An 18222-nucleotide genomic window follows, 5' to 3' on the forward strand; every position below is an offset into this window, starting at 1 on the left:
CGGCTTGGAGACGCCACGAGATCTCTTTGCAGAATTTAGCTGGACGGATGTGGCTGCCCACACGACATTGTACTCCCCGATCGGCTTGGTAAGCATTCTCTTTTGTTCTTGCCCGCCAGTCAAGTGATTCCTCTCGTGCTCTCCATCTATTGCGCCTCGATTCTGCTCCTCAATCCATGCCACTAAATACTTGTTTCATTCTTTCTTCCAGGTGATGGCAGATTGCTCGTACCTCTTGGGCTGGGAGAATTTCTATGTGAGGCCTGAGCACTTCTCCAGGATGAAACTCCCGCGCTCTGGGAGCTACATGGCTTTGAACGATGCCGTCTTGAATTCCACTGCTTACAAGAAGCTGCTGGACCGTAAATAAGCTATTTTGTACCAGTAGTGGTAAGCTAGTTTTGTTTCTTCTTTGTAGACATCAAAGGGCTCTACAAGAAGCAAAAAGCTGGAAGAAATGCCCCTTATATGTCACATATAGCCTTCTACACACTTTATGGAGCGGCTCAGGATCAGATGGTGTTAGCCTTGACTCACCACGGTCTCCTTCCCTGGCTCTTCTTTACAAGAGATGCCCATTACTCAATCTTTCTCAACCAGTAAGTTTCATTTCTTGTTAAGATAACTACCTAAAACCAAACCAGGTATGCTGCTGCCATGAGGTTCAACGTGGCTCCATTCCTGAGACGCCTCGTTTTGACTCTTGACAGTTCTAACTACCATCCAATCCCCGCGACTTGGCACCTTTTGTGAGAAGGTATGTGCATGAGATTTCATCCTTACCTCTCACTTTGGTAATAGGCGGTTGATCTCGTGCGCTATGGAATTGGCGCTTTGTGCATGGCTTGCCACAGCAATGGAATCCCGTTCAATGCAAATGCAGCACCCGATGAGTTGGCCGAGCTTCTGTAAGCTTCTAATTGTTTATTTTTTCTTATTTAAAGCTTGTGTTCTTCACAGCTGGACGGCAAACTCCTGACGAAAGACTTGTAGTATCAAGAACAAAATCATGGACTTGTGCTACCGGTGCTGGTCCATAGCGTTGAGTTGTGTTGTGATCTGGCCCAGATGTTCCTAACTGGATTAAGACTGGTAAGAAGGTTTCCAATATAGTCAGGATTTCAGTCGAATTTTGAAAAAAAAAAAATCCTCTCTTTTCCTTTAGATTTTCTTTTTGAGTGACGAGAGCAAACAGTTGCCTTATGGTCTTGGCGACAAGTGAGATTGTCGTAGGGTCGTTGTCCATGGCGATTCTTCCAAACAGAGAACTTCACGTAAGTTTCAATGTTGTTTTCTCATAGTTCTCTCTTTTAAGTTTTACTTTGTCTCACTCGTTACGGGGAGGATTGCTGTTCTACCCGATCGGATGCTGGATCGTTGAAGCTCCAAAGCTGTAGACCAAGAGCATATGCGCCAAATACCAAGAGTCATGCCTGGCTCACAGGTTCGTCTTTGAGATTTTCACTTGCTAGAATTTCTAGGTGCTGGCAGGACGATCTTTTCAGAACAGTTACGTTGGACGCACAACTCATCGCCCTCGGAAGTTAGGTCTCGAGAGTTGGAGGTTTTTGGAGAGGAAGATCCTTTCGTCGGACTCGAAGCTTTCAGTGTCTTCTCTTCCAAGGGAGAAGATGATCAGGCAAGTTTCTCGGCTGACGCCACGACCAAGTGGCCCGATTTTAGATTCTTTCCAAAGCGGAAGGTGTTTGCGAGAGCATTTTCCGCCGAGGCTCGCGACGTAGCAGTGGAGATGCGAGCGGTCTTGCCGGGAGGCCCAAGCAACTACGATGGTCGAGAGTTCGCCAAGGATATGCTCAAGGGTTTGACAGCGAGGCAATTCGCACAGCTTAGCAAAAGTTTGCGACGACGACGTCTACCACTTCCTCAGCTATGGCGAGCTGAAGGAAGGGCTGGTAAGTCTGGGCGAGCAGCCGCGAGCAGCGCTATCCCAGCACAGCATGGAGTCCCGTGATCAAGAACAGGAGGGATCTCTACTGGCGGAGCTAGACCGTGGCAAGAAGAAAATTTAAGAAGTGGAAGACTGAAAACTTCGCATTCTTCGTCGAGATCCTGGCTGAGAAGCAGCAGCTCAAGCCACTGATTGGCAGAAGACATAGCATAGACAAGAAGAGCTCGACAAAAGAGCTGAGACGACGAACGCTGGTCCTCTCATTCCTCTTTATTGTCTAACGTCTTTCATTTAAACAAGACTCCGGAGAACAAAGCGAAGTTACTCTTTCTCTCCAAACTTTTCTACCAACAGAATCATATTGATTTGCCTGGGCTTGCAAAGGACAGCAATCTACATAGTTAACGTTCTAGACTACAAACGCCCAAACTTACACATTCACTTTGGAAACGACTAATAAAGTTTGCCTGCAAATCTATGAGGAGAAGAAAAAAAGGAAAAAAAAAAAAGAAAGAAAAAATCCAGGGGAAAGCATTGCAGTCTAATATAGGTGCAAATGGTGTAAGCATGGTTTATCTTATTAAACCACATATTCTACCTACAAACTTTTGAGTGTATATTGAAAATCTACTAAGGCTGTGGAAAGAAACACTTAGAGACAAGCTTTTGCAATTACCACATGAGCAGCTGCTCATGTGGTAATCGCAAAAGCTCGTCACTGCATCATCGCTTCCACTAATTGACAGACTGTCTGCAATCTCTGACAACTAAGAAGAGCGACACCTACATTACAATCACAAACCTCTCTCCAAAGTTTTCTCGTGCGAGGCAGATTGTGTACCCCAGGACACATTATCGTCAAGAACGCGACCAGCACCTGGATCGCCACACAGTAACTAACAATCGCTCGAAAGCTTTGACAGACCATTTTGAGTTTTCTGCTTGTTCAACAGCATCACCGTCGTCAGTGTGTCTGCTTCTTGAATCATCGATGTTCGTGCCCTCCCTCATGAGCATTTCAGGCCCTAAAACCTTCTATCAACTTCATCTAGATCGTGATCTAAAGGAAGAAGGAAATCCATCAAAACTTTTGCTTGGCCACACAAACTATAGAATAGGGTTGGCCAATCTAGAATGGAGCAGGCGAATGTGGATAGCCTCTTCAAGGGTGTGAAAGTGCCGCCGCGCTTGAGAGAAGCCGTGGATGCCACGCTCGAGTTGCGGAGGGTCATCTCCGCCTTCAGGCAGAGTTGCTTCTTCTCTGTGGAGGGTGGAGCTCTGTTCGAGACAATTCAAGCGTGGTACGTGAAGAAATACGTGCCCAGTTCCAACCTGAAGGAGTACCCCAAAGTACACACTGTTTTTCTCGCTGTAGAGTTTAATTTGCTGCTTTAGGACCTGGAGGAAAGGAACCCATATGCACGGTATAAGACTCAATTCCCAAAGGCTGCAAGGGCGTGGTCCTCAAAGCTGGATTTCTTGCTTGATGAAATCCCGCTCTGCAACTCATCGCTGCAGTCGCTTGAGCGATGTAAGTTTCCCTCGCAGCCAGATGAAAATACTGACAAAAAGAACAACAGGGACTGTAAGTGCAGCGGAGCTGGAGCAGCTCCTGCTAGACCTGGGTGACGGCGGAAGGCTTGCTCCTCTTATTACTGTGTGCCCTTACCTTACACACTTGGAGAACGTCTACATGGCCGTGTTAGACGCGCGGCTGTGGCTCAGCTATTCAGAGCTTCCTGTCGAACCTCTTCGGAACAGCGGATCATGTGAGTGAGCCTTCAGCATTCTTGACTTTTTAGTTGCTCATGCATGGTTTATAGACAAGGCAATTCGTATGGGGTCCGCTCGACCTGTGCGGCAGCTGCAGGGCAAGCCTCCCTCCTCCTTCTACGCCCTCGAGATGCAGCTTGAAGCGAGCAACTACTTGGGCATTCTCAGCGACCCGGGTTCGACGGTGTACTACGTGACGCCAATGGATTTTGAGCCAGGGAGACGCGGCTGTTACATGGCGAGGATGTTGAGATTGGGGCGGGGCGTCATGCGCAAGCGCGGGATGTCACCAAAACAGCTTGCTGCAAGCCTGGCTGCAACGCCCATTGATGATAAGGAGTTCAAGGACCGCTTCCTCAAGCACAATAAGATGACAGAAACATCTTCCATGGCCAAGCTCCTGGCTCACCGCATATACTTGTCAGCTTTTATCCAGATCTTTTTTAAGATTGAATAGCCACTGGACCTTCATGCACCGTTTGTGATCTTTATTTATAATAAAAAGGTATAAAGGTATCATGTCTACAGCTTGAGGTAACAACTGAACTCTATAAATTAAATAATTGATATTATTTAATAGTATTATGAGCGAAGTGTATGTAGCGGGATCAAGATCTTCCAAGAGATGGAGCAGAAAGGCCACTCATTTCTATATATAAACTAAGGTTTTTGGGTTAATTGATATATACATTTTTATATTGCACACTTAAAAAGGCTTTATATGGATTAAAGTAATTTCCACGAGTCAAATACGACATATATTTATCTTGCACTCTATGTAGACGATTGTCTACTAGTCAGTCCAACTCGCATAGCTTTGCAGCAGCTCAAGCGTGAGCTACAGGCATGATTTAAGATGGTGGATCTTGGATCAGTGAAATATTGTTTGGGGATAAGTTTATATGCAACAGGCAGGCTGGTATCATACAATTATCTCAGCAGAAATATGTTGACGATATCTTGGAGAGGTTTCATCTTGCTGAGTTGAATGAAGGGTCAACTCCTATGGAAGCCGGCCTCCATCTCAGCAAAGATCAAGTCCCACAAACAGTTGAGAAATGCGAGAAGATAAAGCACATACCATGGTTGGCAGCTTGGTCTGCACACAGCCAGATTTGGCTTTTTCAGTGGGAGCAGTGTCCCAGTTTCTCAAGACTCCAGGATTTCCCCATTGGTTGGCAGTCAAACGCATCTTTCGCTACTTGAAGGGGACCTGACATTATGCACTCATGTACTCCAAAGTCCCAGCAGGTATGCAACTGTTTGGCTTCACGGATAGGTGAGGTTGAGCAGTCTGGTTATATTTTTAGTCTCGGCAGCGGCGCTATCACATGGTCCAGTAAGCGACAGTCAACTATAGCGTTATCGTCGACCGAAGCAGAGTGTATGTTGCAGCTACTCAAGCAGCTAAGGAATGTTGCTGGCTACGACAGCTTTTGGACGGCATCGGCTATTCTCAGCTAGCGCCAACAGTTATCTTTTGCGATAACCAGGGTGCTATCTCACTCACCAAGAATCCCAGGTACCATGGGCGTACCAAACATATCCAGGTGCAGTTCCATTATATTCGAGATCAAGTGAACCGAGCTCATCCATTGTGGAACAACAGAGAAGGTTGCAGATATTTTTACCAAGGCATTACCTCCAGGGATTCCAGTGCTGTGGTGCTACTGCAAGCCTTGAGAGCAGCCACGAAGCTCAAGACGTCGTGCTCGCAGCCTTGGGAGTCCAAGCACGAGAAGAGCTCCAGCGCCATCTCTCCTTCTCCACAGTCTGCGTACCCCATCATCAAAGAGTTCCACGAAACTGTGCCTCATCTCTGATAAGGATGAACAGAGTCTCGTTCATCACAAGAGGCTACAAAGGAACACATCCCCTTCGATGTCCCCTAACTGCCTACCGCGCCTCTAGAGAGCTCTGGAGAATATGCTATGCCAGCATATTCATATCACTCCCACTCGAGCACTAAGGTGCTCGCTCAAGGAGCTCTCTCACGCCAAGTGCTTCTCAGCTGCGAGGAATCGATCGAGCCAAGCGATCTGTCAGTGGTCAAGAACTGCCTGCTAAATGTCTACGGAAAATGCGGGAGCATGGTCGACGCTCAGATCGTTTTTGATTCGCTGGAGACGAGAAGCTCGCTCAACTGGAGCTCGGTGGTGGCAGGATATGGCCGCAAGGGAGACGCTCACTGGGTTTTAGAGATGTTTGACAATGTGAGTTTATGAGAATTGACTGCTTAGGGCTAACTATTGAAAATTTTAAAATTTATTGACCTAACTGTTGACCAATATTATTTACAATGAATCAATGTTTTTTTGTTTTCTCGAAACTTTGGAGCACAGACGAGGATGGAGAAGCTACTTCAAACGATCATCCTGGCGAGCCGCGAGAGCTGTCCACCAATTCTCACAAGCTCTTGGATCTCTTTTTAACGATCCGGCGAAGAACCACCAGTCTGGCCCTCCGGATGTCCCTGCTGCAGCAATCGACGTGCTCCTCCAGTTCGTCCAGATCCCGGATGAATGCGCTCTGCCGGCTCTTGAGCTGCTCCACCACCAGATGCATGCCAAAGCCGTCCGCGTGCCTCTGCCCAAACTGTATGCAGTGGACGATCGATTCCATGGAGTTCCTGAGGCTGTTGATGAGCGCTCGTATCGTGTCCATCTCCTTGATCGTCACAAACGTCTTGAAGTTCGCTTCTCTCATCAGATCCCGGCGTGCCTGGAGCTCCTTCTCGTACTTGGTGAGAAAGGACTTGATCCATCTTCCCAGGGTCTCGAGTGGCATCGACGATACCGCTGCCACCGCCCCTACGATCGCTGGGACTGTCATCACCGCCGCCACCACCGCACAGATCACCAGCGCCGCGCAAGTCGCAGCGTAGATGATCGTCGACACCTTCGTCCAGCCGCGGACATACCGCAGCTTCCTGTCCAGCGACTTCTTCTTCGCCTGAAGCTTTCTCTGCAGCTCCATCTGCTTCTGGTAGACGGTTTGGAACTTCTCCATGAACTCGTCCGTGAAGGGGTTGCCGGCGTCCACGTACTGGTTGAGCTCTTTGAGAATTGCCTGGCACTGCTCCTCGTTTGGATCTCCTTCGCTGGGCATCATGTTGATCGCTACCTGGATCGACATCTGGTTCTCCCTGGCCTGTTTGATACACTTGTTGAGCTCCTCGCAAAAGTCTAGCGTAGCCATGCTGTTGTCGAAGTAGTCCTTGACCAGCTCAAACAGCGAGTCGCTTGCCCACACGTCCTTCTTGTAGTTGAGAATTACGTTCACAACCTCCTGGTCGAGCTCTAAAAAGCTGGTGGTCACATCCTTTAACGATTGGAATGAAAGTCCCCTCTCGTCCACCCCGGCCGCCATGCTCTGGAGCACCCTCTCTGTTCGTTCCTTGAGCCCATCCCCAAACTTTCTCACGTCTGGATCCATGGCACATACTCTCTCGTACTCGCTGAGATCTATGCTGCTCAAACTTTCTCCTGGCGAGAGTGACCGGCTGCTCTGGTTACCCATTTCTTCTTTTTGCCCTGTTCTAAATTCCTGTAGGCCTACCTTCCTGTTGTAAAGTAAACCTTTCTCCAATTCCTGGCAACGACCCTGGCGATGATTGGTATCGATCGATCGATCTGAGAATCTATTCCATCAGCAACAGAGAGAGGCGTCCGGATGGATCAAGGCGCCCTCCTGTAGCACATAAACAAATATTTCGATGTCAAACCACAGCGTAGGGGAGAAATCGCAGAGAAATCCTCGCCCGAAGAGACCTAGACGATGAACAGCGGCGCATTGATGTCACAAGATCTAGAGAGACGATGCATGGAATACCTCCTGGATCGATATTTCTCCCAAGAAACCGATGAATGACGATGGGGTTTGTCGATCGAGGCCTGGAATGCCGCCGGCAACGAGCATTTAATCGCTCCCGACGCTTGCGATTGCGCGCTGGATCAATTTGCCTTTCCCGTTTGCTTGGCGAGCAAGGAGCGCCTAAACCCTGTGACGCAGCGCTCTAGCTGTGCTACGCGACAATGGACGATGGAAGAATGGATAGATTTCTCCTATCTAGAGCTCGAGAAACGGCTAGCAATCGCTGCATTGCTTGCTTGCGCCATCGCTCGATCGATCGGGAATAGGCGGCGTCCCGGGTAAGGGAGAAAGAGAAAATGAGAGTGGAATGAGAGAACAGTGTAAAGGCCTAGGGTGGACCTTATCCCACGAGAAAGCAACGCGTAGTAGAAAGCCTGGCTTTTTTCCCAGCCGTCGATTGTGTCCGAGCGGGAATGTCGAGGCACCGTCGCTGCCTGACACGTGTAGGGAGTAGAGAACTTTCTGACGGCCGCGTGGCGGGCGTGACGTGTCTGCTACCGTTAACGTGCCACCAATGGCCGTTTGGAATGCCGACGTGGACCGCTGCACCTCTCACGAAACGATCGGACGGCCCTCTTGGCGCCGTACTCAGAGTATATACTGGACAGCACGACGTACGGCATGGGATTCTCCGGGTCCAGCTGGAAGGCCCTCTCCGCCACGTCCCTGCCACGTGTGACGTCCACGTGAACCCGGCACGCGAAGAGCAGCGCCATGCACGTCACGAAATCGGCCTCGAAGGGCATGGAATCGACGAGCTGCGCCGCGAAATTGAGCCATCCGGATCGACCCAGGAGATCGATCATACACTGGTAGTGTTCTAGAAGTGGAATCTGATCGAAATCGCTGTGAATCGACACGAATTGATCACGCGCTTGGTCGAGGAGACCAACGCGGCTAAACGTCGAGAGGACGGCCATGAACGTCAGCCCATTGGGCGGGATTCCCTCCAATGTCATAAGCCGGTAGAGCTCGCGCGCCTCCGTGGCATGCCCACTCTGTGCGCACGCGCCAATCAGCGAGTTCCACGTGGCGGTATCCGGCGTGACTGTGCTCTCAAACGCACACCTGGCCTCCTCCACGCTGCCCCATTTTCCGTACATCTCCACCAGCGCATTGCCGATTCCAGCGTCTTGCTCGAGCCCTAGATTCGCGAATGTGGAGTGGACCAATTTCCCCAATCCAAGATCGCTGTAGACGATGGATTGATCGAGAACTGTGAGAAACGTTGCCTTATCTGGTTGTAAGCCCTCTAGATCCATGAGCTTGAACATCCGGATGGCGTCCATTCCCGCGCCATTCCGGGCATGAGCTGCGATCATGGCCGTCCACGACACCACGTTCTTCTCGGGTATTTTCTGGAATAGAATCTCCGCCTCGCGAATATGCCCTCTATTGGCATATGCCGTCACCAAGATGTTCCAGACGATGACGTTTCGTTGCGGCATCTGGTCGAACATTGCCCTTGCCTTGGAAAGATTCCCAACACGAGAATATCCCAGGACCATGACCGTCCACGTCACCACGTTGGGGCACGGCATCTTCTCGAACAGGGAATGTGCCTGTTGCATATTCCCAAGCTGGGCATATGCCGTTACGAGGATGGTCCAGGTGATAACGTTTGGATTTGGCATCTTTTGGAACATTTCGAATGCTTGGGCGATCATTCCATGGTGAGCGAGAGATTCTATTACAATATTCCATGATACGGTGTCACGAAATGGAGTTCCTTTGAACATATCTATTGCCTGATTGATCTCTCCAGCTCGGGCATAGAGCGTGATCATCGTGTTCCACGACACAGAATCCTTCTTGGGCATCTTATCGAAGAAGTCCACGGCCTGGAGCGGATTCGAAGAATCGCAAAGAGCCGAGAGGAGAACATTCCATGCGACTTGATCCTTGTGTGGAATCTTTTGGAAGAGTAGCATTGCTAGCTCGATCCGGCCATGCTGGGCCAGGGTTTTGAGCATCACTGTCCAGGACACAGCATCTCTCACTGCCATTCTCTCGAACAAAAGCATCGCCTCGTGGATATGCCCATTTTGGGCATATGCCGTGAGGAGAATATTCCAGGAGTGGGAATTTGGAGCTACCAAGGCGTCAAAGACGTGTTGTGCGCGCTCCAGGCATCCACACTTGCCATACATCTCAATGGTGAGATTGGCGAGATAAACATTCCTCCTATACTTGCTCCTGGCAATGCATACAACCACGCTCTTTCCCTCGGCTAAATCTCTCGACTCTCCGCAAGACTTTAGCAGCGAGGCATACGATTCGATTTCTTTGTTCTTGGTCGCCATTTGGCCATGAGCTTTGCTAGAGCGAAGACATGACCACTCGAACTCCCATAATCTTGACAAAGCTACGTCGCAACAATGGAAGATCATTAGAGACTCACGAAAAAACGGCATTCTTACCTCGGGAAAATTTGTCCAATGCTTATCAAGGCCAGTTTCGCGATCCAGAAACATCCACTTGGTGATCCTGGAAACAAGCACCACAAGTAGTTGCAACAAGCCAGACTATCGCACGTACCGTGAGGAAGAACAACTGAACTTTACGTCGTCGATGTTATGTATCGAGTTGCAAGCTGTCCAAACACTTCCCCTCGATGCTCAAAGTTGCGAAACTCGTCAAAACTGGCACAAGCTGGGCTGAGAAGAATAATATCTCCTGTAAAGATGATGAGATGAATAAAGAAAGCGTGCTTCCAGCAATGAATACCTTGTTTGGAGAGTTTCTCAGCTCTAGCTACAGCATCTTCCATGGTCAGGGAACGGAAGCACGGGATTGAAACGTTGGCTTCCTTCAACTCTTTCTCAATCTGTTCGCCAAATGCACCGAACTACAATGGGAAAACGTGAGTAGCATGGACACAGTTTTCCCGAGGCTTACTGTGACGATGGCCCTGTGATTTTGTAGGAGATCGCTTAGTTTCTTGAATCCAAGGCTTCCATCCTGATCAAGGACCTGCGAGCAAGAGAAATGACATGAGACGTTGTCACAGTTTTTAAAGTAGTTTTTAACTTACCTTTGCGAGACCTCCGAGGAGTATAACAGCTTTTCGATCGGCGAGGCCTTTGATGCCCGTGTAAGCTGCATCCACATTTGTGGCCTTGCTGTCGTTGATCCACAAAACACCTTTCTTGTCTTGTCCAACTAGAAGAACAAGCAATGAGAAACACAAAAAATGGAAAGCATACCAATTTGCATCCGATGAGGTAAAGGTGTGAGTTGTCCAATCGCTGCCTGTAGTTTGTGCTCGTCGACACCAACGTCCAGCGCGAGAGAGAGCAAGGAAGCAGTCGCAGCATTCTGAGCATTGTGGGAACCAACAGCTTTCAATCCACTGAGATATAATCGGGCTTCAGCTTTCGTTGTTGGAACCACCACGACGGCTCGCCTTGCCTGGCTATCAAGCTGAGAAATGAGAAGACAAATTAGCACAACTTAGCAGCACATCGAAAGAGAAATACGGAATAAAAAACCGGAACACCTGAATGCCAGGGAGTGCTCCAAGCCAGGCCTTGGTGCTGCCACTGTTATACTTATATGCAACCTTTCTCAGGAACTCGTCTGCTGTGGAAAACTCATGTCAACATGGAAAGTATTAAAGACACCATAGTTATATCGATTTCAATGTCCAGACGCAAGAAAGTCTTACCATGAGGAATGATGGATAACTTCGAGGAATCCATACGCTCAAACAGCCGGCACTTTGTCTCGCCATAGTTTTCCATGCTCTTGTGGCGCTCCAAGTGGTCGGGCGACAAGTTAAGAATCACGCCAACCTGCGCATCACAAAACAGTAAAAACTCAAAATGCAAGGAAGGGCGGTACTCACAGACGGGGAAAAAGATCCCGGAAGCTCCAGTTGATAGCTGCTAACTTCTAAAACCGCTGCCTGGAGTTAGCCACCGTATGAAGAAACGATACCAAAAACTTCAAGCACTTACCTGGTAAGGAGGATCGTCGGAAGGGAACTTAAAACACTCGCATGCAGCATCAGAGAATGGTGTCCCGAGATTTCCTCCTATGAAAGTCCGCACTCCAGCTTGCTGCAAAATCTATTCCACCACGAAATCTGTGCTATGGACAAGAGGAGATAAAAAGCGAGCAACAACCAACTTTACCTGACCAGTAAAGGTCGTGACCGTAGATTTTCCGTTGGTGCCTGTCACAGCAGCAATTTTCACAGCTTTCGGGAACGCTTCAGCAGCAAGTCCGAGCTCCGAGATCGTTGGAATGCCCTGGAAATATTTTTTTCTAGGAGCTCCGTTGATACTCAAAAAACGAACTTACCGAGTCCATGGCATAGGCGAGAATGGGCTCGCTAAGTGGAACTCCTGGCGAGACAACAATTCTGGAAGCACTGAGGAACGTTTCCAGTTGATGAGGACCGAGCTCGGTGCTGACCCGATCCATTTCATAGCCATGGAATGCAGGATCTTCCTTGAAAGAAAAAAATTTCTAGCACGAGAAAACAAAACTCCACTTTACCTTGAGAGGCGCAAGCTTGTCATTCTTGTCCACGGCAATGACACTGGCTCCACGAAGCAGGGCAAGCCTGATCGCAGCCCTGCCGGAGGAACCCAATCCAACCACCTGTGAGAGGCGAAGGAATGTGAATCCATATGAAGCAATGCTTACCACAACGCGCTTGCCGGAGAGATCGAGCCGAGCGCTAGGCGCGCAGCAAAGCCATGGCGCTGTAGCCATAATAAACCCAAATATAAGGTTTTGCCAACAGTGATCATTTGGAATTTGATTGAATTTAGAGGAAAGTTTCATTTTATCAAAGTTTTCATTGATGCACCTTGACCGAGAACAAACTGTGCTATAGTGTAAGCATTCATAGAAACACTGCCAGCTCCTATGGTGTGCCCTTCATTAAGGGTGGATGTTTTTGTGGTGGATTTCACTCACAATGTGGCATTTTTCTATTGGTTTGTCATTAAATTTCAATCTCATTGCAATGGATGCACCATGAATGCTGGCCTAATGGGTCGATGATGTTCCCATAATATGAACATTGTGCTATACATAGATGCCATATATCGGGATTCATCGGGTTTTCTGCATAAGTACCATATAAGGGATTTACAAGGATATATAATTCTTCTCAGCCCCTAAATAAATAAATTAGATTCCCGCTTGGACGGCTGGGATAAAAGCTAGGCTTTCTACAACCCGTTCGTGGGGTAAGGTCCACCCTGGGCCCTTTACACTGTTCTCTCATTCCCTTCTCATTTTCTCTTTCTCCCTTACCGGGACGCCGCCTATTCCCGATCGATCGAGCGATGGCGCAAGCAAGCAATGCAGCGATTGCTAGCCGTTTCTCGAGCTCTAGATAGGAGAAATCTCATCGTCCATTGTCCCGTAGCACAGCTAGAGGGCTGCGTCACAGGGTTTAGGCGCTCGTTGCTCGCCAAGCAAACGGGAAAGGCAGATTGATCCAGCGCGCAATCGCAAGCGTCGGGAGGGGGCGCAATGCTCGTTGCCGGCGGCATTCCAGGCCATCGACAAATCCCATCGCCATTCATCGGTTTCTTGGGAGAAATATCGATCCAGGAGCTGCATCGTCTCTCTGGATCTGCTGTTCATCGTCTAGGTCTCTTCGGGCGAGGATTTCTCTGCGATTTCTCCCCTACGCTGCGGTTTGACCTCGAAATATTTGTCTATGTGCTACAGGAGGGCGCCTTGATCCATCCGGACGCCTCTCTCTGTCGCTGATGGAATAGTCGATCGATCGATACCAATCATCGCCAGGTTCGTTGCCAGGAAAGGGAGAAAGGGTTACTTTAGAACAGGAAGGTAGGCCTACAGGAATTTAGAACAGGGAAGGAAGTAGACAAGGAAAAAGAAGAAATGGGTAACCAGAGCAGCCGGTCACTCTCGCCAGGAGAAAGTTTGAGCAGCATAGATCTCAGCGAGTACGAGAGAGTATGTGCCATGGATCCAGACGTGAGAAAATTTGGGGATGGGCTCAAGGAACGAACAGAGAGGGTGCTCCAGAGCATGGCGGCCGGGGTGGACGAGAGGGGACTTTCATTCCAGTCGTTAAAGGATGTGACCACCAGCTTTTTAGAGCTCGACCAGGAGGTTGTGAACGTAATTCTCAACTACAAGAAGGACGTGTGGGCAAGCGACTCGCTGTTTGAGCTGGTCAAGGACTACTTCGACAACAGCATGGCTACGCTAGACTTTTGCGAGGAGCTAAACAAGTGTATCAAACAGGCCAGGGAGAACCAGATGTCGATCCAGGTAGCGATCAACATGATGCCCAACGAAGGAGATCCAAGCGAGGAGCAGTGCCAGGCAATTCTCAAAGAGCTCAACCAGTACGTGGACGCCGGCAACCCCTTCACGGACGAGTTCATGGAGAAGTTCCAGATCGTCTACCAGAGGCAGATGGAGCTGCAGAGAAAGCTTCAGGCGAAGAAGAAGTCGCTGGACAGGAAGCTGCGGTATGTCCGCGGCTGGACGAAGGTGTCGACGATCATCTACGCTGCGACTTGCGCGGCGCTGGTGATCTGTGCGGTGGTGGCGGCGGTGATGACAGTCCCAGCGATCGTAGGGGCGGTGGCAGCGGTATCGTCGATGCCACTCGAGACCCTGGGAAGATGGATCAAGTCCTTCCTCACCAAGTACGAGAAGGAGCTCCAGGCACGCCGGGATCTGATGAGAGAAGCGAACTTGAAGACGTTTGTGACGATCAAGGAGATGGACACGATACGAGCGCTCATCAACAGCCTCAGCAACTCCATGGAATCGATCGTCCACTGCATACAGTTTGGGCAGAGGCACGCGGACGGCTTTGGCATGCATCTGGTGGTGGAGCAGCTCAAGAGCCGGCAGAGCGCATTCATCCGGGATCTGGACGAACTGGAGGAGCACGTCGATCGCTGCAGCAGGGACATCCGGAGGGCCAGATTGGTGGTTCTTCGCCGGATCGTCAAGAAGAGATCCGGGAGAATTGGTTTTCAGCTCTGCTTTTGCTCGCCAGGATGATCGTTTGAAGCAGCTTCTCCATCCTCCAAAGTTGGGGAGAAAACAAAAAAACATTGATTCATTGTATATATATTGGTCAACAGTTAGGTCAATAGTTTAAAATTTTCATAGTTAGCCCTACGGTCATGGAAACTCACAACTTTGGGTCGATTTAAAATGGGTCAAAGCCCATGCTAGGGCGAGGAGGATGGAGGAGGAGATGGAGCATCTCTGGCCACCGCCATTGCAGCACAGGCAACGCTGGCAACAAGGTGAGCACATCGATTCTCCTCTCGCGCCTCAAGGCGTGCACCAGCTCCGGCGACATCAAGGCTGGGCGGATCCTCCACGCCCGGGCCAAGAGCAGCGGCGACGATGCCAACATCCACGTCGCCACCGCGCTCGTCAATCTCTACTGCAAATCCGGCTGCCTGGCCGAGGCTCGATCGGTCTTTGAGGCAATGCCGGCCAAGAGCACCGTCGCCTCCACGGCGCTCATGCTGGGATACATCGAGGGCGACCAATCCGGCGTGGCAATGGAGCTCTTCTCGCGGATGATCATTGGCGGCTGCGATCCAGACGCGAGAGCTTTCGTGGCGGCGCTGAAGGCCTGCGCTGGATTCGCGAGCTCCTCCAAAGACAGCACGCTGGAGAGGGGATTGGAGATTCACAGGGAGGCTTCCAGGCGTGGCTACGCGGGGGATATCTTCGTCGCCAACACTGCTATGGATCTCTTCTCGCGCTGCGGTGGTATGGTGGAAGCCAAGAGAGTTTTCGATGGCATCGCGTCTTTGTCCAGGAATGTGGTCTCGTGGACGGTGCTTGTAGCTGGCTATGCCGAGAATGGATGCGGCGAGGCTGGACTGGAAGTCTTCTCGAGGATGATGAGCGATCCAGCAAGAATTCGTCCGGACGCACTTACTTTCGTGGCTGCTGTGAAGTCCGTGACGAGCATGGCAGTGGCACTCACGAAAAAAGCTTCCAGCTCCAAGAACTTCTCATCGAAGGTGTTGGTTTTGGAGAAGGGGATGGAAATCCACTTGATGGCTGCCAAGGCTGGAGTGGACTCACACTTGGTTCTTTCCAACTCGCTCGTGGATATGTATTCCAAGTGTGGGGATCTGGCTGGAGCTGTGCGCGTTTTCGAAAAGATGGCCGAGCACAGCGTGGTTTCCTGGACTTCTCTGGTGCTGGGATTCGTCGACAATGGCGAAGACGAGCTCGCGCTGGAACTATTCGACGCGATGACGCGGGTGGAAGGCTGTGTCCCCGACGCTCCTTCGATCGTTGCTGCTCTCAAAGCTTGCGCGAGTGCAGCGGCGAAAGAGGAAGGAAGAACTTTGCCGGGAGTGAAGGTGGTGGTGAAGCTCGAGGCTTTGGAGAGATCAATGGCGATTCATTCGCAGGCTGCTCGGTCGAGGAACCTGGATCGAGATGTCCGTGTTGGAAACATGCTGGTGGATCTGTATGCCAAGTGTGGCAGCGTTTTGGATTCCCGGAGAGTCTTCGACGTGGAGATGAGGCACAGGGACGTGGTTTCGTGGAACTCTTTGATGATGGGATACGCAGACTGTGGAGAGGGAGAGATGGCACTGGAGCTCTTCTCGTGCTTGGACTCCCAGGGCTGCGAGCACGACGTCTTGAGCTTCGTGGCTGCTCTCAAGGCTTGCAGTAGCACCACAGCACTGGAATCCGCCAAGAAGATCCATGCCAGAGTTCTCAGCTGCGAGGAATCGATCGAGCCGAGCGACCTGTCAGTGGTCAAGAACTGCCTGCTGGATGTCTACGGAAAATGCGGGAGCATGGTCGACGCTCAGATCGTTTTTGATTCGCTGGAGACGAGAAGCTCGCTCAACTGGAGCTCGGTGGTGGCAGGATATGGCCGCAAGGGAGACGCTCGCTGGGTTTTCGAGATGTTTGACAAGATGGTCGAGGAAGGCTGGGTTCCAGACAGAGTTTCGTGCCTTTCAGTGCTTACAGCGTGCAGTCACGCCGGATTGATCGACAGGGGGAAGAAGTTTTTCCAGAGAATGAGCTCGCAGTGGAGAGTAAGCTTGTCTCTAGAGCACTACCGCTGCGTGATTGATATGCTGGGGCGAGCGAACGAGCTCGAGCAAGCGTTGGCTATGGTGGAGAGGATGGAGTTTAGAGCCGATGCTTTGACGTGGAGAACAGTGTTGGGAGCTTGTTGGAAGTGGAAGAATGCTGTGGTGGGAAGAAGAGTGTTTGAGGAGCTTGTGAAGCTGGATAAAAGAGACTATGCTGCTTATGTTCTTATGGGAAATATTTATGGAAGCCTGGGAATGAGGGATGAGCAGGCATTAGTGGAGAGGATGAAAACCTCTTAAAAACAAGTAAGAAGTCACCTTGCATGGTTGCAACTCGTGAAAGAAAAAGGCATGTAGATGGGAGAGTATGAATAGATGATAAGAGTTGAGATGCTAAAGAGAAAATTGATGGAAGAACAGATGAAAAAGGAGACGAGAATAGGAATACAGTGTGAAGTTTGAAAACATAAAGTAAAAAAGGGAAAAACTGAGAAAATGGAAAAAGAAAAAAATGACAAAAGCTAAAGTTACTAAACTTGAAAACTAATATTGCTTTGTAAATACCTTTGGCTGATCACGGTTGTGCAACAATATGCTCGAGCAGCTGAAGCAAATCTATGGAGCTGCTACAAGTGATCCTAGGAAAGGATTCTTCTGCCGCTTTCCAGGCTTCGTTCGGCATCTCGATCCACTTCCAGAGCGCTGGAACGTAAGAAGTTGCTGGTTTGTTCATGCATTTGCAGGAAGAAGACTTTGGTTGACGATCTCGCGTCTGTTGTCAATTGGGATAACGTTGCCCCCGCTGCGTAGGGAGAAGACTTAAACCTGCGAGGTACATCATGCCATGTTTGCGAGGAGGGGAGCTCACGCGACGCGACGGTGGAGACCGTCGTGCCGTGTCGCGAGAAGCTCGGGGTTGCTCAGCCTGGTCGACACCATCCTGGCGTTCATGTGTCTTGAACTCCTGCAATCACTCCATACGCCTAGACTGCGCATCGTTAGGATGACTTTGGAGAATGGTCGAGCAGGGAGTGTTACCCGATGAGATCACGTAATCAAGGAATGACTTCCAAGGCCGTCTCCCAAGGATTTGTGGTGCTAGAGCTTGCATCACAGTTGCGAACTCGCTCATCAATCGTGCAAGCTCTTGTTTTCTTGGCAGATGACACTGTCCAACGTCTTGAGCGCATGTTCGTTGCTCATGCTCGTGTGCGTTGCTTGTGGATATCAACTGATGTTGGCGGCTGTAATTCTCTCATGAGCATGTATAGCAAGAGATCACGTTGCTTGGACTGCAACAGTCACTGATCGTCATCACTTACAGTTAGAACTTTTTAGTTGGGATGTAAATGGATGATTGGAAAAGTGTGTGAAAAATTATTGCTTTCCCATTATCAGTTCAGAGTTCAAATGAAAAGAGATGAGAAGAAGGAATATATTGCCATGAAAAGTTTCCAGGCACCCCGTCAATGTTCTCGAGCGACAGGAGTGGCTTGATATCACTGAAGTGCTCGTGAAGAAACCCGAACTGCATAGTTTTCTCCCGCTCCTTCTCGTCGATCTTCTCGGGAAGCTCCAACTTCACGTAATACTCCACCCCGGGTATCACAACCTTGCGTAACACGT

General features: G+C 49.9%; 6 protein-coding genes across 6 annotated transcripts; 3 read left to right on the forward strand and 3 right to left on the reverse strand.

The window, feature by feature from the left end:
- Window positions 1–3291: 3291 nt before the first annotated feature.
- Window positions 3292–4157, forward strand: LOC112351350. The gene is made up of 3 exons (XM_024689052.1): window positions 3292–3440; window positions 3490–3678; window positions 3733–4157. Exons 2-3 carry the CDS (start codon window positions 3603–3605, stop codon window positions 4137–4139), a joined length of 483 nt encoding a protein of 160 aa, XP_024544820.1. The 5' UTR covers window positions 3292–3440; window positions 3490–3602; the 3' UTR covers window positions 4140–4157.
- A 1761-nt stretch (window positions 4158–5918) lies between these two features.
- Window positions 5919–7929, reverse strand: LOC9644710 (UPF0496 protein 1). Its single transcript, XM_002984008.2, has 2 exons — window positions 7514–7929; window positions 5919–7452 (listed from the first exon to the last, which is right to left on the reverse strand). Exon 2 carries the CDS (start codon window positions 7199–7201, stop codon window positions 6089–6091), a length of 1113 nt encoding a protein of 370 aa, XP_002984054.1. The 5' UTR covers window positions 7202–7452; window positions 7514–7929; the 3' UTR covers window positions 5919–6088.
- A 126-nt stretch (window positions 7930–8055) lies between these two features.
- Window positions 8056–9858, reverse strand: LOC9644711 (pentatricopeptide repeat-containing protein At4g02750). The gene has a single exon (XM_002984009.2). It carries the CDS (start codon window positions 9856–9858, stop codon window positions 8056–8058), a length of 1803 nt encoding a protein of 600 aa, XP_002984055.2.
- A 34-nt stretch (window positions 9859–9892) lies between these two features.
- LOC9644712 (UDP-N-acetylmuramoylalanine--D-glutamate ligase) lies at window positions 9893–12277 on the reverse strand. The gene is made up of 15 exons (XM_024689009.1): window positions 12209–12277; window positions 12059–12163; window positions 11861–12010; window positions 11692–11808; window positions 11515–11625; window positions 11403–11462; window positions 11223–11349; window positions 11055–11137; window positions 10762–10978; window positions 10590–10717; window positions 10454–10528; window positions 10283–10403; window positions 10094–10231; window positions 9976–10042; window positions 9893–9920 (listed from the first exon to the last, which is right to left on the reverse strand). The coding sequence occupies exons 1-13, from the start codon at window positions 12275–12277 to the stop codon at window positions 10116–10118; spliced, it is 1479 nt and encodes a 492-aa protein (XP_024544777.1). The 3' UTR covers window positions 9893–9920; window positions 9976–10042; window positions 10094–10115.
- Window positions 12278–12785: 508 nt separating this feature from the next.
- LOC9644713 (UPF0496 protein 1) lies at window positions 12786–14689 on the forward strand. The gene has a single exon (XM_002983880.2). The coding sequence runs from the start codon at window positions 13427–13429 to the stop codon at window positions 14567–14569; it is 1143 nt and encodes a 380-aa protein (XP_002983926.1). The 5' UTR covers window positions 12786–13426; the 3' UTR covers window positions 14570–14689.
- A 50-nt stretch (window positions 14690–14739) lies between these two features.
- LOC112351336 (pentatricopeptide repeat-containing protein At2g03380, mitochondrial-like) lies at window positions 14740–17556 on the forward strand. The gene is made up of 3 exons (XM_024689010.1): window positions 14740–16866; window positions 17201–17305; window positions 17407–17556. Exons 1-3 carry the CDS (start codon window positions 14740–14742, stop codon window positions 17554–17556), a joined length of 2382 nt encoding a protein of 793 aa, XP_024544778.1.
- Window positions 17557–18222: the final 666 nt, after the last annotated feature.

Source organism: Selaginella moellendorffii, unplaced genomic scaffold (assembly GCF_000143415.4).
Source record: "Selaginella moellendorffii unplaced genomic scaffold, v1.0 SELMOscaffold_60, whole genome shotgun sequence".
Lineage (NCBI taxonomy): Eukaryota > Viridiplantae > Streptophyta > Lycopodiopsida > Selaginellales > Selaginellaceae > Selaginella > Selaginella moellendorffii.